Source organism: Vigna angularis, chromosome 10 (assembly GCF_016808095.1).
Source record: "Vigna angularis cultivar LongXiaoDou No.4 chromosome 10, ASM1680809v1, whole genome shotgun sequence".
In the NCBI taxonomy this organism is placed as follows: domain Eukaryota; kingdom Viridiplantae; phylum Streptophyta; class Magnoliopsida; order Fabales; family Fabaceae; genus Vigna; species Vigna angularis.
Window position 1 is genome coordinate 19,754,796 of NC_068979.1, and position 18,697 is coordinate 19,773,492.

Below are 18,697 nucleotides of genomic sequence, written 5' to 3' on the forward strand. Positions count from 1 at the left end.
ACCTCGTAAAATTAAATGGTGAGGCGCAGGAACCTCATATAACTTGATGGTGAGGCGCAGGAACCTCGTAAAATTAAATGGTGAGGCGCAGGAACCTCGTAAAATTTGATGGTGAGGCGCAGGAACCTCGTAAAATTAAATGATGGGGCGCAGGAACCTCGTGGAGGGGGTACAACCTTTGATTTCGCTTAAGAGGTGTACTTGCCCTATGAATCTCGTTGTGGAGGGGGTATCACCTTTGATTTCGCTTAAGAGGTGTACTTGCCCTATGAATCTCGCTGTGGAGGGGGTATCACCTTTGATTTCGCTTAAGAGGTGTACACTCCCTATGAATCTCGCTGTGGAGGGGGTATCACCTTGGATTTCGCTTAAGAGGTGTACTTGCCCTATGAATCTCGCTGTGGAGGGGTATCACCTTTGATTTTGCTTAAGAGGTGTACACTCCCTATGAATTTCGATGGAGAGATGTATAAACCTTGTTTTTATATTTTTTTTATTTTTTTGAAGAAAAAAGATTTGGTGCCAGGATGAAAAACTGGGCTTGAGTGCCAGGATGAAAACTGGGCCTTGGTGCCAGGATGAAAACTAAGCTTTGGTGATAGTTATGAGTGGGGCATGACCTCCCCATATGGGTATTGTTGATGTTGCGTGCACTCCCTTTTCCTTCTCTTTTTCCGGTTTAAAACGAATTTTTTGGAATAGTGGCCGAAGATGTAATTTTCCCATTCTTCAGCCCAAGCTCAACTATTTCGGTTTATGATGATGATACCAGTGAATTTTGAAGTCACACTTTCGATCGTATGCTCATGAAAAGGTGATTGTAGTGTGCTCACAAACATTCCAATCATCTCCTTGTTGTATAAAGGCGGCTCTACTTGTGCTACCAATTCTCTCTATAATTGCACATACAACTAAAAAAAAAAATTCCTCCTCCGTGGTGCAATTGTAACCTGTTTGGCACGACGTTTATGCTGTATTTGTACTGCCTTACAAAGACATCCGCCAAATTTGCCCAAGAACAAATATAAGAGAATTCCAGATGCGTATACCAACTCAATGATGATTCAGTCAAGCTATCTTGAAATAAATGGATAAGCAATTTTTCTTCATGAGCGTAAGCAGCCATTTTTCGGCAATACATGGTCAATTGATTTTTAGGGCATGTGCTACCCTTGTATTTCTCGAATTCTGGCACCTTAAACTTATGTGGGATTATCATACCTTGGGCCAGGCTCAACCTCGCCCCATAACTTTCAGACCCCTCTATGGTTTTCAGCCTGTCTTCTAACACTTCAAGTTTACTTTTCGCTTCCTCCATGCCTTCGTCTCTATCGTGTGGATAGGCCCCTTGAGCGCTAGTACGTTATTGGTTATGGGAAATGCCAATGAAGTGTGCTCTGCCTCTGAGTGATCTCCAATGGGCGACGTGTAACCTGGTGGTAAACCATACATTGGAAACGTCAATTGTGTGCCCATAACGTTATGTGCTGGAGGATGAGCCTTATCCTCGGCCTTTACAAATGAAGTCTCTCTTGTGACCTTCATGGCTTTCAAAGCCTCCAAGATTTGACCGATTTGATCTTTTAGTTGGCTAATATTAGCCTTTACAACTTCACGTTCTTCCTCCCCAAACTTCCATAGCTTCATAATTTGCTCGAGTCCTATAAGGATGTCGTAGAAGTCCCACAATTTTTACTTTTTTTTATACTTTTTTGGCTTTTAGTACTTCTCTGCATTCTACGCCATGGTAAAGCGTGCTTGATGTATTGATATATGGGTGGGAATTCGCGTGAGATCCTCATTCACCCTTTTTTTTTTTAAATTCTGAACTTTTTCACTGATGTACTTTTTGAAATGGTTTCCATCGAATTCATGAATTCTCGTTGGAGTTGGCGATGCATGGTGTGTTATGCTATTTCTTTTCTTTGAACCCCTATGATGATGCATGCATGATGCTGAATGTATGAATGCATGGACCTATAATGAAAAACATTGTTTCGACCAATGCCTAGTGGAAATGCTGAATGTATGAATGCATGGACCTATAATGCAAAACATTGTTTCCACCAATGCCTAGTGGAAGACCTGGCTAACTAGAAAGAGGAAACCTAGATGTATGTTGATCTTTTTGTATTTTTGAATGAAAGAGATTTGAAAGTTCCAAATAAAGTTTCTCATCGACGAAGGTATACATGATAGTTATTTATGCAGATAAATAGTTATAACTTTTTTATGATGCAATACTATGCAAGTAGTTTTTTTTTAAAAAAAAAATATATGCTGCCTTTGATTGATTATTTTTTGTAATATTATTTTATTTTTGCGGAGTCAATTTGAAAACAATGAATGTCAAAAATTTTGAAGTCGGATATTCAAAATAGTGCTTGGCATTTTCTTTTGACATTGATATGTGCATGCTTGAATTCACAGAAAAGTTGAAAGTGGTAAGGATTTAAAGGACACTGGATAGCCACGTTGGCGTGTAATATGTGAATATGAGATACAACACACCAAAAGGATGTTGGTGTTTGGTAAAATAAGTATGGAGATATGTATCCATGAATGTCAAGGCTGCCCCAGTTTTTAGGCATGGGTTTTGTTCATGGTAGGGAACGGGTATGGAAAGGATTTACTGAAAAAGGCTTGCCCCAAATGGTTTGATTTTCTTTTGCATGGCTAGTTAGGGAGTTCTCAAATAACACAAAGCGAGAATAACTTTGGCAAGACAAATATGCTCTAGTATATGGTAGCATTATTGTTTGTTAGAGTCAATCTCTTTTCTTTTAGGGAAGGCTGGAAAATGAGTGTTTTCAAGCAATGCACACACACATGTCTCAACAGAAAATGCTATTGGTTATTTAAAATATTTGGTCGCAAAAATGTATGCTAATAAATTACTCAAAATGTAATGATTTCTCTTTCTATGTATTTTTTTGTTGCGAAATGAAAAAGGATAGAACTTTTTGAGAAATATTTTTTATATTTTCCTCTTATCACATTCGTTTGTTTTTTTTTCAAGAAATTGAATTTGAAGAAAACTATCAACTAGGCCCAATGGGCTTAAAAAAAGGGTCTTGTTACAATGAAATGAAAATTAAGTTTGCCATTTTCATTTTTCCCTTGTGTTTTGAAATTTTGATTTTTTTCAAAAAACAATTCTTTTTTAAATAACATGATGTCAACCTGACTTGTTCAAAAACAATTTTATTTTTATTTTTAAGACTCAAAATAGGTTACAAAGAATGGTAATTTGTTTTGATGAAGAAACAGATCTTCCCATTAAATTATGATCGCCTTATTTTCGAAAATCTTAACTTAGATAAGTTGCCCCTGTTTTTTTTTTTATTTTCAAATTTTTTATTTTTTTTATTTTTTTGTCAAAAAGATTGCTTGCGATCACTTTGAGATAGTGCCCCTTATAAATTGATTTTTTTTATGGATAAAATGGATGATAGAAAATAATGATGAAGAAAACTATTTTCACGATTTCATGTTAATAAATGCTTCAAAAAAAATGAAAGTTTTATTAATTCATTTGACTAAAAAGTGTTTATTTTTCCTTATTAACTTATTCATTAAAGCATGATATTTTTGTTCTTGTTTTTTTATTTAAATAAAAACATGACACATTTATTGTTATGTATAAAGAAAATGAAGACAAAAAAAAGATGAAAATGTTGCTAACACATATGATGGATGAAGATGTTTATGCCAAAAAAATAATTAAAAGACAACATGTTTTTTTTTTATGCTTTTAATATAGGTCGAATGTCTTAAGGTCTAAGCATTGTGTATGCAATCTCACAAGGAAAGCTTCCTAAACCTAAAATCAAGGCCACTAGAACTATGGTCCTTTTCACAGCTTTTCCACAACAGTTGAAATGCAACTAGGTGTGAAATTGCATGTAAAGAGAACAGACACTGGCTGGGGTTCTCACGATAGCCAAACTGGAAATAGTCCAGACGTGACACCGCTACACAACCCCTCTAATTCTATGTTACACTAAGACCCGGGTATAAGGTCTCACTCATGATATGCAAAGTAATAATAATAAAAAAAACGAGTATAAATAAATTACCAAAATAAATAAAGACAAACATATATAATAAATAAAGGGAAAATAAATAAAATAAAATAAAGAAAAACCATATCAATTTTTCACATTTAATTAAGACGACCTGATTCTCTAGCGTCCCTAGTGGAGTCGCCATGTGTCGCAACCGAAATCGCGACAGGACAGCGACCTGAAAAACAAACGGGTTTGAGAAAAAGGTTTTGTGGAGTCGCCACCGTAGTTTATTATGGAAAAAACTATGGAAAACCAAAAAATAAGACATGGTCTACGAAAAGAGATTTTCAGGTTCGGGAATCGGTTACGCGTAAGGAAGGTATTAGCACCCTATCGCGTCTGCCCAAAGGCAGTACCTTTAATCAAATGTATAAAGCTGACGTGGTTTTTCAAAATGTTTAAATCTCCCTTAAACAATAAATAAAATAAATAAAAACAGCTATTAAGAAACAAAAAACATATTTTTTGTTTTATGAACCCGACAAGAATTGACCTTGGTCCTACGTACATCCATTTATAATGGACAATCAGGGATCACGTAGTTCTTTATCTAGAAAAAGGTTTGTGAGTTTGTGTAAAATTATTATAGATTGATTTAGATTCTTGAAAAGTGAACACGAAAAAAAGATTTAGTTTAACAAGATTGATATTTTTTTATTTTAAAGATTTTGTATTTTTTATTTTTAAGAATGGTGGGAAAGAGGAAAGAAACCGACCATAGGTTCACGCGTACTTATAATTCAAAAATCATGATTTTTAAAAGAACGTCATTTGTGTATAAAAACAAATAAAACCCTTAGAAAAAAAACCTTCAAATTGCAACAACAAGATAAAAAAAAAGGGTGTGAAGATGACGTACCTTTTCAGCTTTCAATACTTCCTAATTCTTTCTTGGTAGTTTCTGTTGGCAGAGTTGCTCTAGCATGATAATTTACTTTTCTCTATACTCTCTCATACATTTTCTATTTCCATTATTTCATAGTGTCTCCCTCTATTTTTTTTTCCTCCTTTTCTCTATGACCGAGTGCGTATTTATACACACATTGTAATAATATGGGAATCTTGCCTTAATCGTGAATTAATTGAAAATAAAGCAAAATAGGGAAAGAATTGCTTTAATTGTGAATTAAATAAAACAAAATAGGGAAAGAAATGGTCATGATTGCTAGAAAACAAATAATATTGGAAAATATTGATTATCATTATCGTCAGAAAATCATATTTTCCTCTTTAAAAGCAATTGATGCAACAAATCTTATCAATATACCATTTTAATTATTATTAATTCAAATTATTACCATATTAAACTAACATTTTAAAAATATTGTGTTTGATATTATTTTATCCCTTTTTACCCACCATTAATTATTATTCTCTTATTATATTTTTTTTATTTTTATTGATTTACTTACCTGGACGAAATTGGGTGTTGACAGATAAGATCTTTTATCTTATATCCAATATCTTCCAAATATTTAACAGATTTAATCGGTTTTTGAGAATATTTGATAATATTTTTTCTAGATTCAAAAATATTTGGCAAATATTATCTTTTGATATTTATTGATATAGTTAAATAAGGTTACTATTTAACAATATCAAATAAAATATCTTAAGATATATGTTTTCCAAATTATCTTTTAAAATATCTAACAGATTTGAACTTGCCCAAAATTACAATTCAACCCTTTTGTATTTTATTCAAGATTGTACATAAGTCTAGAAATTTCCTCTAATTGCACTTTAACCTTTTCTTTCTTTTCAAAATTGTAATTCAAACTTTAATTCCAACTATAACAACAAACATTAGACTCTCCGAAATAATTTATGCAACTAAAATGACATTTTAAGTCTCTTTAATTCCCAAACCCGATAAAGTCAATCAAGCAAAATCTTATTCAAATCAATCATTTAAGCACAATTATTCCACTAAAATTTTAAAATTAAATCTAAAATGTGGGTATAAATATGCACTTATCACAGTCGCTCAACGAACCCCTCGCTAAACGATCCCAGAGTTCTCTCGCATAGCTAACCCAGCTCGCTACGTGAATACTCAAACAGTACCTCCAGACTCCAAATCACTCGCTCAGCGACCCAACGTGTTGAGCGAATAAAACTCACAATACTCCCAAACCTCAACCTCTCGCTCAGTGACTCTGCTCGTTGTGCGAATCCCCAGACAGTGGTCCAGCCCCTCTAAGCATTCGCTTAGTGACACGGCTTGTTAGGCGAATAAAACTCCAAGTGATCACGAACCCCAACCTCTCGCTCAACGACCCAACTCACTATGCGAATACATGGACAATGTGCTAGAGTCTACAACCACTCGCTGAGCGACTCTACTCGCTCAGTGAGTCTGCATAATTCTACAACACCAAATTGTTGAATTATAAACCTACCTAAAATTTTACCACTTGGAAATATTTTCCCCAACTTCTAATCCTCTTAGATCGTGTTATATACCTAATTAGGCTTGGACAAACGTTTCTAAACCTTATTAACCTCATTTTAAAGTGTTTCCTAACCACAATCAACTTCAAAATCTACTAAACCTCAACTTATGACCCCAAATTGCATTCTATCACTTTTGGCACAATTTTGAGCAACTTAAGAACCCTAACAAGTCCAAATTGACTTACTAAAACCATCTCAATTAACCAATTTAGCGCCTAGCTCCCAATTGAAGATTTCAATAGTCCATTTCCTCCAAGATGAACTATAACCAAGACTAAACTATACCTACTCCTCATCATAAATTCTTCACACATATTTGCATCATACCATACATACAATCACAGATTAAACATTATACAATACAATTTACAATCATGGTTCATCATCACATGTTCCAAACGCACCCTTACCTACTCCACAACTACTTAAGACAACATTTTATACAACCAGTCAAAGAATTCTAACTTCTCTAACATGCACAATTGACATCAAACAAAGTAAACTCTAGCTTCCCTTACCTCAACTCAACAGTTCAAGATCTCTAAACGCTCCACCAATTGCCTGCAACGCAAGGAACTTCTAGATAACCTACAAATCACTGATTGATGATTGAAGACCAACCTCAAAACCACAATTGAACTAAGATTCAAGGAAGATGGAATCTTGATTCATGCAAAACAGAACCATTTTACATAATCAAGAACCCTAAATATTAAGAAAAGGGGTTTACCACTTACCTGCTCTATTCAACAAATTGATTGGTCAGATTGGTAGCCCTTGACGTAAGGATCGTCTAGACACTTCCTGATCGTCGAACAAATGATCCAAGAGTGAAAAATGTTAGAGAGATGTGAGAGGAAATGAAGAGAAAAGAGCTTAGAGAGATAGATAGTATTTTAGATAATAAGACGAACTTTAGTAAATTTTATTTATATTATAAGATTATTTTATAATAAAATATTCAGTCTTATTATTTTAATACACCTATGTTCTAGGTTGTTACATCGGTTATGTGAGAACAAGTCCTTAAAAGTTTTCATTAATTTAAAAAATGACACTCGTATTTTTTATTTAATTTTTAAATAGATGTATGAACTTAATTACTTTTAAAACTGAAGACTAAACATGTTTAGGTTTTGATATTATGAATAATCCTAGCCTAAATATTTATTTGGAGTTATTTTTTCTGAAATTTTAGACTCGTCTTAAGCGGTTGGTCTCTACAAAAATTGTTTTCCTCTGTTCTCTACTATTTATCTTTTATTCTTTCTACAAAAATTGTTTTCCTCTTTTCTCGACTATTTATCTTTTGTTCTTTCTACAAAAAATTGTTTTCTTCTTTTCTCGACTATTTATCTTTTGTTCTTTCTTCTTCTTCTTTTTATTCTTGAGCATCTACACTCAACACTGTCAAACTTGAGTGCATTTTCCTTTTTTTCCATTCAATTTGTTTTCTTACGCTTTTAAGTTGAGACTTCACCACAGTGTGAAGGTGACCGACCAGCTTGAGCCTTAATTGAGATTTCTGGTTGAATTGTTAATTTTTCAAATATCAAGTTTGTAACGTGATATAAGTTCTCAATGTAAAGATGAAGACGATGAATCTCGTATATTTGAATTCTTTAAATTCTAACGAACTTTGATAAAAATTAGTTGATTTTAGAAAAATAAAGGATTTAATTAAAAACTAATTGATATTTGTCATCGATCAATAAAAAAAACTTAGTTTATATCGATCTATCTTTGAAAAAATGTTAGAATAATAAACTATGTAAGCAATGGAATTTTAGAATATGTTGTTCTTACCAGGTTGAAAATGCACAAAATTAGCAAACATAAAAAAATATAAAATAATATTTAGTTTTTTTCTTATTTTCGTAAATTATTATAAGTTTCTCAGATTCTATTTTTTTTATCCTTTTATGTTACATTGAGTTTTTATTTAATTTTATTTTTTTTAGTTTCTCGAAATCCTGGTTGAAAGTAAACTAAATTAAATAATTTTTTGACATGAACTTTACATTTCTTTATATTTCATAATTGTTTTACCTGTCATTTTAAAACTATTATTAATAAAGAATAAAGAATAAATATTCAATGTGACTTCAACTATTATCTAAAACATATTTATTTTAAATTGAAATAAGAAAATCACTTAATTTATTATATGATCAGCTTGGTATCACTTTATATTGTTATTAACTTTTTAAAACTATTTAATTTTATATTTGTTTTCATTTGTATTGTTAGAAATATTTATTTGGTGTTTAGCAAGTGTAACATCCCAAAATACAGTAATAACCATAAATTAGAATTAATTACATTTAATAGTAAAACCATGCAGTCTTTACACTAAGATTCCAAGTTCAAAAGCCGAACGGCTTAAAGTACAGAACTACAAATACAAATCACAGATACATTGCAAATTCAGAACGAACGGTTTTACAAAACATTAACCGAACGTTCAATTATCTAAACTGAAAGACTAATAACTAAAAACTTAACGAGCGCTCTAAGGCTCGGCTTTAGAGACAAAACGAACGTACAGAGACAACAGACAACACAAGGAAAACGAAGGGTAAGCTTATGTAATTTAATTTATACATCAATATATAAAATAAACATTTCAATCCACACAAGCACATAGTTCAACATATAACCTCATACGAAATATATATACTAGACCGACCGTCCGGACTGTATGAATCTGTGTAGCTACAGGCGTCCTTGCACTCGAGTGATGTAGTAACTGGGATACACTCAACAGTTGCCACTCGAGGTTAGTCCGTTCTTACGTTGCCCATGTTAACTTATGGACTAAGGACCTCCTGCCGTTCCCACACATGACCTACCCCCTCTACGGGAGGATGAGTACTCACGGAACATCAGGATGGACAGCCAGCATTAGCATAGCCACAGTCATACTTTACCAAATCCAATATTCAATATATATGAGTCGTTCCTCCTTGAAACGCTCGTCCAAAATCCATAATAATATAACAATTCCATATCATGTTCATCCTTTAGAATCTAGTACTTCGTTCTCATTTTCAACTTTAGTTTCCAATACCTAAAATAACGAACGTTCAGCCCTCTGAAGGACGAGGACAAACGTTAAAGGCGAGACTTAGAAAAACTCATTGTCACTCAGAATAAGACGACCCATGATTATTTGACGAACGTCATTGCTACTCGAATCAGTTAGATGAACTGACTCTAGAACGATAAAATCAATATTCAGAATAAGTTAAGTACGAAACCTCTATGCCGAATCCAAATGGATAAAGGTACAAAAGATGAGTAATTGACTAAAATGAAGAAAAGAAAGGATTCATTTAAAGAGATCGATTGTCAGTCAATGACCGAACGCGATAATACCCGTTTACTAAAATATTTGGACGAACGCTATTTACACTCGTTTGTTAATCAAATGAAATGACGAGCGTTCGGCATAAGACCGAACACTACTTAAGACGAACGCTAGGTGTAAGACCGAGCATTACTAGCTTTTAAAGTATAAGGGTATAAATGTATTATGGCTTTATTTCAGATATATAGATTCAACTAGACTGAACCGAACGCTCAACCTTGTACCTCACAAGAGGACGCTCGTTCTCGACCAGAGTCCTTCCCGAATGGAAGAATTCCAATTTTAAACTATTTACTAGGAAACCGAACGGTAGAGGACCGTTCGATGACGAGCGTGCATTTTCATAGTAAGAATGTCATATTCCAGATTTTCATCTATTTCAAAACTCAAATTTCAACATTTCATCTCATACTTTATAATTTTTATCCCAATATCAATTTACAAACTTTATATGATTCACATTATTTATTCATACTTATCAACCATCAGCATACATATAAATCAACGCATACCATAATCATTCGTTATCACAGCGATCGTTCATACATAATCAATCAGCATGCATCTCATACATTCAGTCAAGATCATACGTTCATACAACATACAATATTAATTAAATCAAATAAGCTTCCCTTACCTGGACCAGTAGTGAATGTACTAAGAGTGTGATCTTGACTCTTCCAACGATAGCTTTCTACCCTCAACGCCTCTCTTAAGTTCTTCAACTAAATCTAACCGAAAGAAATACGGAAAACTTTAGCTTACACCTATTCATGCAACCAATCTTGGTTTCGCATGTCATCCAGAAACGAGTGTCTAAGTCGAGAGACTTACCGGTTTCAGAATCTGGAGCTGTTCGGTCCAGGATGAAGCTCACGACACAGGGAACGTTTCTACGGTTCTAAATGTTGAACGGAGAAGAAATGGGTGAGTTACAGTAGAGAGAAGATGGAGGTTTTCTAGAGAGAAGGTGGAGAAAAATGAGAAGTCAGCTTTTGGGGAAGAAGGAGGGTGCATGCAGAGAATGGGAAGGAGTGTTTCAGAAAAAATCTTTTCCCCTTCCAATGTCAAATGGATGTACTCTCACATGCGGACACCTGTCTTCCACTACTGATTTCAGAAAGTTCCAACCGTGACACTTGGCAGTGGTGCGTCAGATTAGTGAGTGTGTTTTTAATGGTTCAGAGTAATGATGTGGGGTGTATTAATTATGATTAGACAGCTAATTTACAGTTCTAATTTTCCAAAGTCTTACATTCCTCCTAACTACAAATATTTTCGTCCTCAAAAATTAAGACTTACCCAGAAATAAGTGGGGGTACAAGTCCTTCATGGCGCTCTCCACTTCCCACGTTAAGTCACCAGTCCTTGCGTCCCATACCACTCTCACCACTCGGACAGCTTTCCGCTTGTAATATTTGGTATCACTTTCTGCAATGCATACCGGCTGCATCTCCAACGTTCGGTCTGGAGGAAGTCGAACGTCTTCCAACTCCAATACGTGGGATGGGTTCTCTATGTACTTCCGAAGTTGGGAAACGTGGAAGACGGGGTGAAGGTTCGACAGTTGAGGCGGTAATGCAAGCTCGTACGCTACTGGTCCGATTTTCCTCAGAATTTGATATGGTCCGATGAATTTGGGGGATAGCTTCTTTGGACGAACGACTCTGCCTACTCTAGTGATCGGGTTGAGGCGAAGAAATACAAGATCTCCTGCAGCGAACTCCAAAGGTCTTCTTCTCTTATCTGCATAGGATTTCTACCTGCTTAGGGACGTCTTCAACCTCTCTTGTATTAACTTCACTTTCTCGGTCGTTTGCTGGATAAGTTCGGGTCCAGTTATCACTTTCTCTCCTTCTTGAAACCAACAAAGTGGCGTTCGGCATTTTCTTCCATAGAGAGCTTCAAACGACGCCATTCCGATGCTAGCCTGAAAGCTGTTGTTATACGTGAATTCCACTAGCGGCAAGACTTCATCCCAAGCGCCTAAATGATCTAGGACGCACGTCCTCAGTAAGTCTTCAAGCGTCTGGATTGTCCTCTCAGATTGGTCGTCCGTCTGAGGGTGATAAGCTGAACTCATCTGCAGTCTGCTCCCCAATTCACCTTGCAGAGATTGCCAAAACCGAGATGTGAATCTCGTGTCTCGGTCAGAAATTATGCTTGAAGGGACTCCATGTAGTCGAACGATCTCCTGGATATACAACTTAGCTAAATTGGTCATCGACATCTTCAAGTTAACTGCTAGGAAGTGGGCGCTCTTCGTTAGTCTATCCACGATCACCCAGATGGAATCATGATTTCTGACCGTTCGTGGTAGATGGGTCACGAAATCCATGGAGATACTGTCCCACTTCCATTCAGGAATTTCCAACTGCTGAAGTAAATTGCCCGGTCTCTGATGTTCAGCCTTTGCTCGTTGACAAGTCAGACATGATGCCACGAAACGAGCGACATCACTCTTCATTCCAGGCCACCAAAACGACTTCCTGAGGTCTTGATACATCTTAGTCATGCCGGGGTGCATGCTAAGACGGCTGTGATGTCCTTCCTCAAGGATAATTCTCTTCAGCTCGCCATCATTCGGAACGCATGTCCTATCCATGTAGCGTAGAAGACCGTCCGTTCCGGTGTTGAAATGCTTAGCTTTATCTGTACCGAGCACGCTTAGAATCTTTACTAGGTCTTCGTCCTCCCGTTGCTTTATCCTGATCCGGTCGAATACATTACTTGCTATTCTGAGGTTACAGCATTTGATATTGTCCGGCTCCAATTCGAACTGCAACCTTAGGTCTCTAAAGCTCTCCACCAGACTGAGTTCTTTCACCATCATAACTGAGATATGAACTGCTTTCCTGCTTAGGGCGTCCGCCACTACATTAGTCTTTCACGGATGATAAAGCAGTTCAAAGTCGTAGTCTTTTAAGAACTCCAGCCAACGCCTCTGCCTCATGTTCAACTCCTTCTGATCGAATAAATACTTGAGGCTCTTATGATCACTGAAGACTTGGAATGTGGATCCGTACAAGAAATGCCTCCAAATCTTCAGGGCGAAGACGACCGCTGCCAACTCCAGGTCGTGCGTTGGGTAGTTCCTCTCGTAAATCTTCAATTGACGGGATGCGTATGCTACCGCTCGCTTCTCTTGCATCAGTACACAACCCAAACCTTGGTGAGAAGCATCACAATACACTTCGAAAGGTTTGGCCGTGTCAGGAATGACCAACACTGGAGCGCTCGTTAACTTTCTTTTCAATTCTTGGAAGCTCTCTTCACACCGATCGGTCCATGCGAACGGCTGATCTTTACGGGTCAACTGAGTTAGCGGAGCCACTATCTTAGCAAATCCTTCAATAAAACATCTGTAGTAGACCGCCAGCCCCACAAAGCTACGAACCTCAGTGACCAAACGGGGACTCTCCCACTCCAATACTGCTCGTATCTTAGCTGGATCTACCGAGATACCTCCAGCCGACACCATGTGCCCCAAAAACTGAACTTCCTTCATCCAGAACTCACATTTTGACAATTTGGCGTACAACTCCTTCTCCCTCAGTATGCCAAGTACAATTCTCAAGTGTTCTTCATGTTCGTCCTGGGTCTTGGAGTAGATGAGAATATCATCTATGAAGACGACCACAAACTTGTCCAAGTACGGCCTGAAGATGCGATTCATATATTCCATGAACACTGCTGGAGCGTTCGTTACTCCGAATGGCATCACCACGTACTCATAATGTCCATAGCGAGATCTGAACGTTGTCTTCTGGATGTCTTCCTCCTTAACTCTGATTTGATGATATCCAGATCTCAAATCAATTTTCGAGAATACTGCGGCCCCGTGCAGTTGATCCAACAAATCATCTATCCTTGGCAACGGGTACTTGTTCTTGATGGTCAGTTTGTTTAATTGCATGTAATCTATACACAACCGCGAGCTGCCATCTTTCTTCTTCACCAATAGTACAGGCGCTCCCCAGGGTGATACGCTCGGCCTAATGAATTGTTTTTCCATCAACTCTTCAATCTGCTCCTTGAGTTCAGCTAACTCTGCAGGCGACATCTGATAAGGCTGAACAGAGATAGGAGCTGCCGTCGTCACCAAATCAATGGTGAATTCAACTTCACGAGGAGGGGGAAGCCCAGGTATTTCTTCCGGAAAGACGTCCGGAAATTCGTCCACAACCGATCGTCCTTCACTGTACTTGTCCTTGGACGATCGTTCAAAACTCACATTTCCAACTTCCCTGTCTTCGTGCATCATTATGAGAAAACAGCTGGCGCCCTCCATAATATCTTCTTTCAGTTGACCGAGCGTCACTGACAATTCCTCTTCTTCTTCACCAGGAAAAATTAATTCCTTCTTACCACAATCTATAAGGATGCTATTGGTAGCCAACCAATCCATTCCTAAAATCACCTCCAAACCTTGAAGAGGTAAGCAGATGAGATTAACTTTAAACTTACGCCCCTCCACTTCTATAGAACATCGGACGCACATAGTGGACGTCCTAACTTCGCCAGCCGCTGGGGTTGACACCACCAGGTCGAACTGCATCTCACTCACTTCTAAACCCAGTTTTTCAACACACACCTTCGAGATGAAGGAGTGAGTTGCCCCAGAATCATACAGTACACAACACGGTTTACCAAACAGCAAGCATTCACCAATTATGAGATTACCTGAGCTTGCTGCCTCAGCGCTCGTTATAGCGTATACACGTCCCACTGCTTGTGCTCTGCCACCTCTCGGTTGATTTCTTCCAGCATTTGGTGGCCTCATCATTGCGCGTCCACCCATGTTGCACTCGTTCCCCAGGTGCCCATTCCTTCTACAACGATTGCAGTGTTTTCCTCCCACCAGCTGAGGACATGAAGAACGATAGTGTGGTCCTCCACATTGAAAACAAGTCACGTTTCCTTGTCCAGACTGTCCGACAGGAACCACTGCTTGCGACCCACTTGCATTAGATGGTTGGTTTGGACGAGCGTAAGGGGCTCTCCACTGACTACTACCTCCCCTAGACACGATCGGTCCCCTAATCACTTGTTGCTATTTCTTCTGTCGTTCCGCTTCTGCCATATTCTTCTCCAATACCTTGGCTCTCTCAACCATAGCAGGAAACGACCGGATGCACAAACTGGAAATCAAGACCTTCAGATCACTCCGCAGTCCGTTCTCAAACTTCCTGCACTGCCACTCTTCACTGGTGGCCATCGTATTGAAACGGACAAGGTGCTTGAACTTGTTGGTGTATTCAGAAACTGACATCCCACCTTGAACCAGTTGTAGAAACTCCACTTCCTTCGCAAAACGGACGTTGTCAGGGAAGTACTCTTCATAAAACTTGATGGAACCCTCTCCTAGCATTAAGCACGCAAGAAGAAGCTTCGAAACAGATGCACAGCGGAATAAGATTTGGTGTAGTGAAATGGATGCACAGAAAAGTGTTTGATGAAAGTTTGGATGAAGATGTGGTGTGTGTATGATGCCTCCAAGCTCAGAAGGCCTTCGTACTAAGGAAGGAAGCTAGAGGGGAGTATCTGAATTCGAAATTCAGAAGTGACTAAGGGATATAAGAGGCTGAGCAAACAATTCTACAGCATTTCATTACATCCAAAAGTGAGAAAATACAAAGAAAAGGCCCTCTTATTTATAGGTGAAGAGGAGCCTAATTTCTGATTTAATTCCCTCCTAAATTCAAATTATTTAGCATAGAAGGCACATTCATTTTGATCCAGCAAGGTCCATGCCTCATTCCAGCTCAGCCAGCAAGGTGCATGCTTCATTCCAAAACAACCAAGTCACGTGGATAATGCTGGTGCATTTTCCATTCCGTAAGCACCTCCTTTTTTGGCTCCTTTGATTGGCTCTATTGATTTAACTTCTTGGATGGCTCAATCATGGTCTCCAAGATTTATTAGTTCCTACAAAACAAAGTATAAGTATATTAAAGAAAATCCTACTAAGACTTAGAGAAGAAAAATCAAGAATGAGTCTTTAACAATCCATCTTCACTTCCCTTTCTTAGCCTTAGCTTAAGTTGATACTCCTTTGAATGGAATGCCCTAAATGGGTTTCCATCATACCCTCCTCTTGAAAAACGATTTGTCCTCAAATCGGGAAGATATAAAGAAGCACAACTTTGGTTTGTTACTTTCCTCCTGGATCAAAAATATATCTACAATAAGCATCAAATATATCTCCAATTAGTATCAATCCAAGAAAGAATTTTTTTATGGAAGTAACTTTAGAATAAGGACTTTGTTTTATAGTTTTAAAGAAATCTGAAAGTCCTATTTCACAAGTCACTTTTCTTTTATCTTGAGTTTCTTGTATCCCTAAGGGTAACAATAACTCAAGATTTAAATTGCCATATTTTGAAGAGGGTAGTGTAATGATAATTTGTGTGGCAATTGGTTTAAAAGAGAAGTTATCATGCAAAGACTTAAAGGTAATTGAAGAAGAGTTAAAGGATTGGAAACCTTCCCTTTTTGGTTCCCTTTGAATTGTAGGAGTAGAATTTGCCATCAGTAGCAAATGCTCCTTTTCTCTCTTTTCTTTTTCTCTTCTCTCATCTTCTGCTCTCTTCTCTTCTTCTCTCTTTCTCTTTTCTCTCAATTCCTCTTCTCTCCTTCTAGTCTCTCTCTTTCTTCTCTTATCCAAGAGTTTCTCAAGTTTTTCTTTAAATTCAATTTCCCTTCTAGAGAAACCATCTAGACCTTTCATAAATGTTTTTCCCTCTTGAATGAGGTGTCCCATTAATTCTAGGTCTCTCTTGGCTGAAAGAGGAACAAAATTTCTTCTCATGCAAGCTCTTAGTTCATACCAATCATGAATGGAGGATTTTCTACCTTTCTTGACATTATATTGCCTATGATTCCACCACTCACTTGCATGTTCTTCTAATCTAGAAAGATATATGTTAAGAGCAAAAGATTCACTATCTCTAGCAAGAAAAAGATGTATTTTATCAATTTTTCTTTCCCAAGCTAAATATGTTAAAGCACTAATATCCCTACCAAAGAATGGAATATCTTTCCTAGCTTGGTTGTACCTTTCATCCTTCCTTCTTTCTTTTTGTTCACCTTCATTTTGATTTTTCATGTATTGGGCAAACAAGTTCCTAAGCTCACTCATTTCTATTTCTTTCTTGGTGATCATGATTTCCTCATTCATCTTTTTAATTTCAAAAGTGGATTCTTAGTTTGAAAATGTTTAAGATTTTACCTAGAGACAATTCCCAGGTAAGAGAGGTGAGCCAAAGGCCGCTTAAATACCAAGTCTTACCTAGCCAGAATGTCTAAGGTTACTTACTTGACCATTTTCAAAGTAAGATTCACTATTGAATTTAAAAATGGACTCAAACAATCAAAATGAAAGATAAAACACCTAGACTTCTAATGGAACAAAAGCCTAGAGCGTGAAGATAAAACAAAGGAAATCCTAGGTGAGGCTTGTAGCTTTGGCTAACAAGACACACTCACCGTCTACTATCAAAGCAAACAAAGAAAATTGCCAAGATTGGAGAGAGCACCAAGGACTCTTCCAAACACTTGGTCTTAAATGGCCTTTTACAAACAAAACTGAAAACTAAAATGGAAACATATTACAAGTTCAAAACTCAAAAGAATCAAACTAAACTACTCTGTTGATCCATATGTGCACTGATTTGAAACTTGTTTTTGCTGCTCTCTTAGTGCTTTAGCCCTTCAATCCTTGCTCAAAGAGGTTTCAAGCTTCTGGAACAGTGTTGGCTATTTTTAATGATCTTCACAAAGCTCTCCAAAACAGTTTTTGAAAATCTGCTGCACAAGCTATAAGACACCCTTCAAGTGAAAACCTGCACTGTTATATCAAACCAGCAAGAATATCTAATGTTCCAGTTCAGCAAATCAATTTATTCAATTGGTCCAAAATTGATGATGGAATCAGCTTGAATTTAAGGACCAAACTGGTCAAAACAGAACTGGATGAAAACTGGGTTATTGTCTAGAAGACAACACCAAACTGCACCAAATATCAGAAAGCTGAATTGGTTAACAAGGTGTGATAAAAACTGTTTTGAACAATTTTTTAAAAACTGAAATCTGCACCTTCAATTGTAAAAACCAGTTCAATCAACAAGTTTCAAAATCCTTTTGATCATTTAAAATGTTTCTCAAATCAGAACTATATAAGCTAATTGCATAACACAAATCAAATTCTGAAACTGGATTGTTTCAGCATTGGACAATAGTGCAGTATTTCTCTCGGCCAAGGCTATTTGGCTTCATGTGCATGCACTCAAATCTCACTTCCTTTACTGTTTCAGGGTGCTCTAGCAAGCTTCTTTTAGGTTCCAAACACTCAATTTCTCATTCACTTTCATATGGAGCTGGTCTCTCAAAATTTGGCTATAGGAGTTGCCAATTTTCACTCAAATTCTCACTGCAGAAAAGTGTTTTATGCTGCTGAAAAAAAATACAATTAATGTTTGCTGGACAGCACACTTGAATTCACAAATTCAGGTTCCTCTCCACTTCCTAAGATGCTACCTTGGTAGGGAAAGGGTTCTGCAACTTGAATGCTCCAATTGGACTTCACAACACCATTGCAATCATCCAAAACAGTCACCAAGCAGATTAAAAAAATCTGCACCAGTTTCAACACCAAAATTTGACTTGAACTTGACAATTTAAGAGGCCAAAAACTCAAAAGCAATAAAAATAGGTTAACAACAGAAGTAGGCACTCAAATGGATCCTAATAAAGGTGCTAGAACAGATTAAGAAAGCAAGAAAACTCAAAATGCAGGTTG

The 18,697-nt window shown here is 37.0% G+C and overlaps 1 protein-coding gene across 1 annotated transcript; it reads right to left on the reverse strand.

Moving 5' to 3' along the window:
- Positions 1-1,284: 1,284 nt before the first annotated feature.
- On the reverse strand, positions 1,285-14,698 carry LOC128194426 (uncharacterized). The gene is made up of 7 exons (XM_052870024.1): positions 14,365-14,698; positions 13,947-14,307; positions 13,066-13,685; positions 12,488-12,771; positions 11,767-12,358; positions 11,200-11,643; positions 1,285-1,661 (listed from the first exon to the last, which is right to left on the reverse strand). Exons 1-7 carry the CDS (start codon positions 14,696-14,698, stop codon positions 1,285-1,287), a joined length of 3,012 nt encoding a protein of 1,003 aa, XP_052725984.1.
- Between the last annotated feature and the right edge of the window lie 3,999 nt (positions 14,699-18,697).